The following is a 10318-nucleotide window of genomic DNA, read 5'->3' as shown; positions in this document are numbered from 1 at the left end:
ATGACTTGACCTAGATCAAGTATTGATGGACGTTTGAGAAAGATTTGAATGAGTGTTTGATAGAGCAAAGTGGGTAAATTGGATGATGGCGAGAGCTAGGATTGGCGAGATATACATCTTGAATCCTAGTCTCAGGAGTGCGTGGTATACACCACGTTCCACTTCCATCTTTATTTGCAAAAGTCTTGACTTATGAATTAATATTTTTTTTGAGTTTTTATTAGAGAAAATGGCTTGACGTTGAATCAAGCATTTGATGAAAGTTTGAAAGAAAAGGAATAGAATAGGAGGGCGAAATGAATTGATTTGTTTATTGAGAAAATACTCGACGTTGGATCGAGTCATATTTTTGTATTTTTTCAGAAATGGTGGATTTTACTCTTTGGTTAGTGTCTAAAACAAATAGAGAAATAAAACAATACAACATTATATACACATTGGGGAAGTGGGGTACATTTTGTCAAATGGGGATTCAAAATCATGAAATAATTAGATCAGGACCAAGCAACAAATGATGCGAAATATGAGTGTAAGTGCAAGAGAACCGGCTCATTGTAAGAAAGCCCAAGAGTAAGCTATGTGAGATTGATGGCGATGCTTAAAAAGCAATCGACTTACAAAGGTGTGGAAAATGGGCTCGATATTAAATCGAGAAAAATATGATTTTTATAGTTTTAAAATGGTTTTGAATGAATGATGAAATTAAAAGAAAACAAATCTATGTTATGATAATGAAACTATGAAAATAATAAAGCATAAACATAACAAAAAATGTTAAAAGAAATAAAATACTAAAAGAAAATAAAATGCTAAAAGAAAATGCTACATATGAGTATTGAACCCACCCCACTCAAGACTATGATACTACCCTTCTCCACCAGACCACTCATGGTTATTTATTATTTTAATGTTACTTTAAATATATAAACTAAGATAAATTAAAAAAGGAATTAAAATAAAGAGACTAATAAAAAAAAGAAACTGTTGGGCTATCCTAATAAATCCCAGCCGCTTGGCTGTTGGGTTTTTCAATGGGGGATAAGTTGAAAACATAAAAACAATTATTAACTAAACCTAGGAATTCTAAACAACATCTTTAATGCTTTCAAAATCTATTCTGTTTAAAAATAAATTAAAGAAAAGAAAAAGAAAAAAAAAAGCATAGTAACAGATGCCTCACAAACTCGCTTCTCTCTCACATTCTCAATGATTGCCTTCCCTAATCTCACGAACCCCTCTCTTGCCGTATTCGCTCTCAATCCCTCTTCTCTCGTCTCCTTCACGAAATCGCTCAAGTCCTCAAACTCTCATCTCCCTCACGAAATCGCTCAAGCATCATCTCTCAAACCTCTCTCTCGCGTACCCTTCGCTTACCCATCACTCAACAACGTTAAGCAACAAAAGCGTAAATCCACGGTTTCACAGAGACCTCAAGCGGAAATCTCTTCCAATACTGGCTTTTTTTGATTTGGGATTTAGGGTTTTTGTCTTTGAAACCTTTCCGCCGTTTTTTGTTTATGGTCGCCTCCAATTTTTTTCGTTCTTCTCACTGATTTCTTTTTCTCCTTTTATGCTCACTGATTAGGGTTTCAAAGGGCGTCTTTTGTGTTCCAGAAGAGTAATTCTGCAAACCACTTTGGGTGTTCTCAGAATCAAATTGCCCTGTTTGATGCTAGGTTCGAAAATGGTAATCTGAACCTTCGTGCTTTCTTGCTCTGTTTTGGCTTCATGCCAATTTGGGATATTTCTTGAATTTTTACTGCTTTGGCTAATTACTCTACATTTTTACTGCAGTGAAATTGGTGAGCTTGGTTTGATTTCAATTTCTGAAAGCTGATTCCGAATACATGTCATTTCATTTTCCCTTTGTGCACAACATTCATGTGTAATTTGGGGACTTGGTATGTCATGTGCATTCAATTTTCTCTTGTGTGTTCTATTGGTGTAATGATTTAAGAGGTTTGAATTAATTGTGTTGTTTTGGTTGAATTTCAACAGCTGCTGCAGCTGCTTCTGAAAGCTTCTCAAGATAAAAGGTTTGTGTGTGAAGAAGCTGAGAGGGCACTTGGATCAATGGTGGGTTCCATGACACCTCTTCCATTGCTTCAGAAACTAAGGGTTTCTGTGAGTCACAAAAACCTTAGGATCAGAGCTAAAGCTGCTGTTTCTCTATCCAAATGTGTCTCCAAGATGGTAAAGTTTGCTACTGTCATTGATGTAGTGTTATTTACTCCTTATGCAATGTTTGTGAAGGGTGTTATTATGGTAGCAGGTTAATGAGGAAATGGAGGAGTTTGGGATGGAAAAGTTGATTGAAGTGGCAGCTGATTTGGTGAATGATAGGCTTCCAGAGGCAAGAGATGCAGCAAGAAGTATTGCAACTTCAGTGTATGAGGCAATCATTAAGGATGTGGAAGTGGAAGAGAAGATGGAGGTGTGGCAGAGTTTCTGTCACTCTAAGCTAACACCAATTAATGCCATTTCAATCTTAAAGATTGTTAAAGCTTAGAATTGGAGGAGTATTTCTTTTGTAGGTTTGCTCATGTACCAGGACTGATGCATCCTTGGATAGCCTGCACTAAGAACTTTTGGTCGCATGAATTGGTTTCAATTCCCATATGCAGGATCAAGTTTCTATCAGCTAGTTCCATGCCCATCTACTCTGATTTATGTATCTCATGGTCTGTGATTATTACATTGTTTTGGTTGACCTTTAATAGCTTATGCATGATGGCTTGATGCTTTGTATTTCCATGATGTAGGGTTTGTTGCTATCCTGACTGCTGCAGCAAACATGACTGGTTCAATGTCAATTGCAGCCTTGCAACATGCTAATGCACATGGACAATTAATGGTATGATACTTGACATTTGCTTGGTGCAGTATTTTGTAGGCCACTTGGACTTGGCATGATATTGTTTGAGTCTTCTTGACTTGCTGTTAAACTGTCCAATCTTCCTAACTTCACTTCCCAATCAGGTCCTCCTGTCAGTGCCACAGCATCTCTAGAAGCCATGATTATGATATCAGCATAAGAAACAACTCCAGGACAAGCTTTCTCAAGAGCCTCTTTAACCCTGTCAACAACCTCAAATGATCTCAGAGAATTTATATTAGAAAGGGCCAATTTCTCTCCAAGCATCGTTGGTGTATCATCAAGCAACATAGAAGCATCACACCCATTAACAAAGCAATCATGAAATTGAAAGCGCATAACAGAGGCAAGACTTCTGGGTTCTTTAACAAGTGCTTTTTTCATGACATCTCTGACAATAATTTCAGCTTTTGGACATGTTTTTGAGTAATATCCAGGTCGGAGAACCAGAGGTGATGATGTGACTAAGATTGTGTTTATGGTGAAGATCATGATAAACATGATGACGATGTTGTTGTGTGTATGAAACAACATGGTCCCGGTTGTTTTTGTTTTGTTTGGAACAGTATTGTTGTGTTTCAAACGGTTATATTATATGCTGCCAACTTGCTTTTTGTTGTGAATTTTGAAATTTAAACTTGTCCTTTTTCATTGGTTTCAGGTGATACCGTAACTGCAAGTACTTCATCCTGGGTGACGGCGGCTGAAAAGTGGTTGAGCTTGTTACTGGTTCTACTGGCATCTAACAGTTTGAATATACTTAACCTCCGAACTTCAAGATAACTAGGAAACTGAGTATAAGCAGAGAGACTCAAACTGCTTTCATAGGCAGAACTGACAACAACCATCTTCCCATGTTGGTGCGCCTATTCTGCATTCTCAAATCCACCAACAACACTTGGCTTGATAACAACAGCAACTATTCCAGGATGAGTAAACTTCAATAGCTTTTTCAGGGGATTCAGATTCTGAACTGTTCGTTATCGTGTGAAGGAAATTTGCCATGTGAATTTTATAATCCCCATCAATCCCATCAAGTAATAAAGTGGAAAGCTCCATAAACCAGGAAAGATGGTCTGCTTCTTGAATAGTGTACAAGAATGTTTCCCTGTAGAAGACAGCAACATTCGACCCGTTTGTTTGAAACACTGTCACAGCCCTTTATAACATTCCTGTAGAACAGCTTCTCAACAACGATGACTTTAAGATCATTCAAAATGCCGAAACCAGATTGCTTAAGTTGAATATATTTATCATGATGAGATTTATAAATGTAGCGCTGAGCATATGGAAGAGTAATATTGATCAATGACTCCTTAAAGCTACAATCAGATAGACCATAATATATTGCCTCACGAATTACCACCTCCGAGATAGCTGGAATACCTAAACCTTTTATAAGGAAAGAAATTTTTTATTTTGGACGATGCCACCATAGAATGAACTTTTTCAGATGAACAGAACTAGGAGTTATAAAAGCACCTTCACCATCAAGTGTTTAATATGTCCTCCTTAAATAGCATACAACAATGCCATTAATTCAATAGACATTGAAATAATGTAAATTGGGATTTCTACTCACTGTAACACAAAAGTGATCTTGCACCAACAATGCTGGTAACAACAACATTGAATCTTAAAGTTAAACTAAATAAAAACCAATTGAACAAAAGTCTCAAGAGACTTTACTCCATTATGTTCCGTTCCATTAAGTTGATCATTGTAACACCCTTCTAAATACCTCAAATATTTAATTAAAACAACAGCATATAAATCAATATCAGAGTAATCATGCACCAAGGGTGTCACATAATACTTCACATAATTCACCGTAAAAATCAGTCATGCTCATTATTTAATCCAACATAAACACTTCTTTAAAAATTCGCAGCGGATAGAAACATTCAACATCTGTAATATCTTAAAATTAACATTTATTCAACAAATAAAACATCCCGTCCCGATGTTACATCTATCAGAGCATGACCCACTAAAACCACTCTAGACTTCAAGCACTAGCTTCTACTCAACTCACTGCTCGTTACCTGAAAAATATAACTGTAAGGGTGAGTCCTCAATCGATATAACAAATATTATAAATCATCATGTTATGTTAAGTAACTTTACACGTTAATCACCCACATCATATCATGCATTCGGTAGCAGCATATTCAACTCAACATCATATTCAAACACAACGTAAATGCAACTCAAATGAGACTCGACTCTTCATGCATGTGGTACCATTTGGAGTAAAACTCCCAACTTAAAATCATTGCCAGTTTAGTGGGCATCAAGGCATAAGCCTTCAACTTTCAACTTAAAATTTTTGCCAATCCAGGCCAACGTGGTGTGAGCAAAAGCCCCATAATTTTTGCCAATCCAGGCCAACGTGGTGTGAGCAAAAGCCCCGACTTAATGCATATGAATGTATATGGCATGTACGACTTGAAAGTTCAACAACATAATAACAACGACAACATAACAGTTTTTTCAGCAACAACAACTTAAAAATCAACTTTGGCTCATCAGCCTACAACTCAGCATTTTCAACAAAACAACTTATATTCAACTTTGGCTCATCAGCCTACAACTTAATATTTTCCACAAAAACAATTTATCAACATATTTGCATCAACATTTCGCAACATAGACTCCACGAATTTATTTATCACAATTGGATACAATAAGCCAATCACCAATTACGCTTACATCATAAAAATCAACCATTTTTACATACTGCAACAGTGTTAACCGGTTAACGCTATAGGTTAACCGGTTAACGCAGGAAAATTACACTTCCAGGCAAAACGCAACAGTGTTAACCGGTTAACGCTATAGGTTAACCGGTTAACGCAGGCAAAACTCAACATTTTTCACAATTTATAACAGTGTTAACCGGTTAACACCCTGGGTTAACCGGTTAACGCAGGCGAAACAGCAGTTCCTGCGCTAACACAAGGCAGAATGCAGAGTTTCCGCATTTTCCGCCGTTGGAGGACTTCCGGACCTCCGATTCAACTTCCGTAAAAAGCTATACGCTCAGAAATTCACAATACACTCAAACACAAATTCAATTTCAGCTTTAATACAACTTATTCAACATAATTTCTCAGCATTCTAAATCCCAATTAGGGTCAATCGACGGCTTATCACTACCCATTACATGTTAATCGATAATACCCATTAAACGACGATAAACCCCCCTTACCTTAACAGTCCGACAACTCCTCGAGCTTCAAGCTTTTCCGTTCTCCAACCTTTGCTCTACAGCTCTTTGCCCTTTTCCTCTTCTCTGCAGCTTCTCAGTTTTCACGTAAAAACCTTTTCCAAAAATGACACACATCAGGAAACACATCAGGAAACACATCAGGAAACACATCAGGAAAATCACACACCACGGCTAGATCGCAAATCACCAGTTTATCTTTAGCCTCCAAAGTCGCTAACAGCATAAACAACTCTGCCCCATCTGCTACTGCCTCATTCACCTGCCTTGCTGATAGAAACAAACTCTTTCCTTCCTCAATCTCAGGAAAGATCACAGTCTTATCAAAACAGTTTATATAAACTCGGTTAAACACCAACCAGTTCATACCCAAGATAACATCAATCTGCACTAGGGGAAGACACACGAGGTCCATCCCAAAGTCTCTACCAAAAATACTCAAAGAACAATTTAAACAAACTGAAGTAGTAATCACTGAACCCTTCGCAGGAGTATCAATCACCATACTTCCATGCATCTCAGATATCTCTAATTTAAGTTTCACAGCACAATCCAAAGATATAAAGGAATGAGTCGCACCTGTGTCAATAATAGCTACAAGAGGAAAGCCATTAATATAACACGTACCTCGGATCAAACGATCATCTGCAGAAGTCTCAGAACCCGATAAAGCAAAGACCTTGCCTCCCGACTGGTTCTCTTTCTTCGGCTTAGAACACTGTGGACTGATATGACCCACCTCTCCACAGTTGAAGCAAGTCACAGTCTTCAACCGGCACTCTGCAGCCAAATGACCACCTTTGTCACACTTGAAACACTTCTTCTCAGCACTGGTACACTCATGGATACGATGTCCAGCCTGACCACATCTAAAACACTTAGCAGGGGCACTGGAGTCTCCCCCACTAGGCCTCTTCATCCCACTCTGTCTCTGGAAACCTTTGCCAGCTGCATACGGTTTCCCACGATCATTCTGATTCTTGCCTTTCCTATCAACCCTCTGCTGATAGCTCTCTGCTCTAGCCTTGGTATCCTGTTCAAAAATCCTGCAACAGTCCACCAGGTCAGAAAACACTCTAATCCGTTGATACCCAATAGCCTGCTTGATCTCTGGACGTAACCCGTTCTCAAACTTCACACATTTTGAAAATTCCCCAGTAGCCTCGTTATAGGGAGTGTAATACTTCGACAGCTCTGTGAACTTAGCAGCATACTCAGTAACAGACCGGTTACCCTGCTTCAATTCTAAGAACTCTATCTCTTTCTTTCCTCTGACATCCTCTGGAAAGTACTTCCTCAGGAATCTCTCTCTGAACACCGCCCAAGTGATCTCAGCACTCCCAGCAGCTTCCAACTCAGTGCGGGTAGCAACCCACCAATCATCTGCTTCCTCTGACAGCATATGCGTGCCGAACCTGACCTTCTGGTTATCGGCACACTCAGTCACTCGGAAGATCCTCTCGATCTCCTTCAACCACTTCTGAGCGCCATCTGGATCGTATGCTCCCTTGAACATTGGAGGATTGTTCTTTTGGAACTCACTCAGTTGACGAGCAGCTCCCATTCCCACAACATTCGGATTCCCTCCAAGTACTCCAGCTAGCATACCCAGAGCCTCAGCAATCGCAGTATCGTCTCTTCCTCTTCCAGCCATCTCTATTCTGAAAACCCAACAAGCTAAAACAATAAGTACTGATAGGGTTACACAACACCTATCACGTACAGGGAACAGAATAATTACGACTCGACTCGACCGACTATGCTCTGATACCACTATCACGTATATGAATTTATTAGTTGAAAGGTTGTTAAATGGTATGATATGTTTGATCGGTTAATTTGGTTGGATGTGAATCTTGGTGAAATGTGTAACTCACGTATCTTCACATAAGGGCATTGAAGAATGGTTTTCCTATGGTCTCTAGAGACAACTTGTTTTTTCACCTCACCACCATTATAATTGTAAGCATTGATAGATATGTTTCATGCAAAAATGAGGAGGATAACCATGTTTCCTGAAACACACATTTATGATATGACCAAGTCTATGACAATGAGTGCAAAATCTAGTATCCTTCTTGTAACCATTATAACGAGTAGATGTGTGAACTTTACCACGATCTTGCATCATAAGAATTGATCAAAGTATTTAATTCTTCAACATTAACAATATCATTAACTTCATGAAGTAAAGAAATATCGTTACTCTTCTCTCAAATTACCATCGATTAAATCTTGTTAATTGAAGGTAAAATTTCCATCAAAATAACTCGAGTTTAAATAACAGAAAAACCATATCCTAGGGCGCCAAGTTAATTTGATTATAGCCTGAGAAATCATCCATGAAGGAGAAGACAAAGAACTTCGCGGTGTTGTCTGTAACACCCTTCTAAAATACCCCAATAAATAATTAAAATAACAAATATATATCAGAGTAGATATGCAATTAAGGGTGTCACACAATCACTTCACACCATTCACCAAAATAACTGTCATGCTCTTTATTTAATCAAAATAAACATTGCATAATTCGCAGCGGATAGAAATCAAATCAATCATGCAAAACATGTAACACATTACATGTAAACTTGTTCAACAATCATCAAATGAAAAACAAGTAAAACATCCCGTCCCGATGTTACATCTACCAGAGCATGACCCACTAAGGAACTACACTAGACTCCAAGGACTAGCTTCTACTCAATCACTGCTCGTTACCTGAAACATAGTTGTAAGGGTGAGTTCCTCAATCGATATAATAAGCATTATAAATTATCATGTAATGTTAAGTAAGTTAACACATTCAATCACCCTAATCAGATCACACAATCAGTAACGGCAATATCAATTCCAAAATCATACTCAACACAATCACCAAAACAACACGTATAATATTGGAATACATCCATTCATATTATACGCCATACGTACATACATTATGCAATGAGACTCCATGCATGCGGTACCGACTATTCGTGAACATATAATTCAACCTCACCGATCAAATCCAGATACGGCTACCAAGCTCACTAGTCCCACTCATTTGAGACCTAGTGACTCACTCACTAATTCCTCACCATGGGAATTAGCTACCACCCCAAGGGCTATGCTATGCACGCTAATCACCTAGCATGCAAACATCAACAACAATCCACAATAATTCACTCACTAATTCCTCACCATGGGAATTAGCTACCACCATAAAGGCCATAATATGCACGCTAACTCACCTAGCATACAACATTAACAACAATCCACAATGGACATATGCTCACACTCTAAGCCATAAAACAGTCCATTCCACATAATACATACATTCACAGCATTATGCATACAATCATACATCATCAGCATATTATCACAAAATCATATCATGTCATGCCAATTAATAATCACAGTATTAGCACACTCTACTAATACCTACACTGCTCAAAACAACGGGAAATGATCCCTACTATATCATACATCAGCTAAATTACATTACGCAGTTGAACAACCAAAAACTGCACAACAACAGCCCAGAAAACTCACAAATCTGCCCATACGCGTATTGCCTAGTCCCATACGCGTATGGCCCATCTCCTGACCAAATCCCATACGCGTAACACCATCTCATACGCGTATGCTACGCGTATCACTTCCCCATACGCGTACCAACAGAGACCAAACCACGTTCAAAACATCATCTTCCTCATCCATACGCGTATTGCCTAGTGCCATACGCGTACCAGACCATTGTAACACCTCAAAATTTGCCCTCCTCTCTTGGGACTAGCATTATCATTGTACATATCATTTTTAGGTCATTAGGCATTGCATATTGCATATCATGTGGTTACATTGTGCAAGCTATCTTCCCAAGTCTTGATCAGAAGATGGGAAAGTCAAAGTGCAAGCCTAGGGTTTTATTGACTGATCATTGGCCATCTGAGGATTGGGCTGTGAATTAGGGTTTTATGATTCTCCAAAGGATATTGGTCTTCATCTTGTTTGAAATGATACATCATCATCATCATGGTTGGATGTCATCAGGAGATTGAAGAAGATTCCTTGAGATTAGGGTTTTGACCACTAGTCAACCCTAATCAGTTGCATTGGGCCAATCAGGGCTTAATCAGGAGATGGGGTCTATGATGGTTATGGGGTTCATTATGTGATTTTATGGAGATAATTGAGGCTAGGGTTTCACCCTTGAGCCATTTCAGTTGAAGATT

General features: G+C 38.5%; 2 protein-coding genes across 2 annotated transcripts; one reads left to right on the top strand and one right to left on the bottom strand.

Annotated features, from left to right (window-relative positions):
- Positions 1-2036: 2036 nt before the first annotated feature.
- LOC127129117 (uncharacterized) lies at positions 2037-2516 on the top strand. The gene is made up of 2 exons (XM_051058413.1): positions 2037-2193; positions 2273-2516. The coding sequence occupies exons 1-2, from the start codon at positions 2074-2076 to the stop codon at positions 2507-2509; spliced, it is 357 nt and encodes a 118-aa protein (XP_050914370.1). The 5' UTR covers positions 2037-2073; the 3' UTR covers positions 2510-2516.
- Positions 2517-2848: 332 nt separating this feature from the next.
- Positions 2849-3448, bottom strand: LOC127130650 (peroxidase 17-like). Its single transcript, XM_051059623.1, has one exon. It carries the CDS (start codon positions 3407-3409, stop codon positions 2849-2851), a length of 561 nt encoding a protein of 186 aa, XP_050915580.1. The 5' UTR covers positions 3410-3448.
- Positions 3449-10318: the final 6870 nt, after the last annotated feature.

This window comes from Lathyrus oleraceus, chromosome 3, assembly GCF_024323335.1.
Source record: "Lathyrus oleraceus cultivar Zhongwan6 chromosome 3, CAAS_Psat_ZW6_1.0, whole genome shotgun sequence".
Classification (NCBI taxonomy): Eukaryota; Viridiplantae; Streptophyta; class Magnoliopsida; order Fabales; family Fabaceae; genus Lathyrus; species Lathyrus oleraceus.
This window is presented reverse-complemented; position numbering and strand designations above follow the sequence as displayed.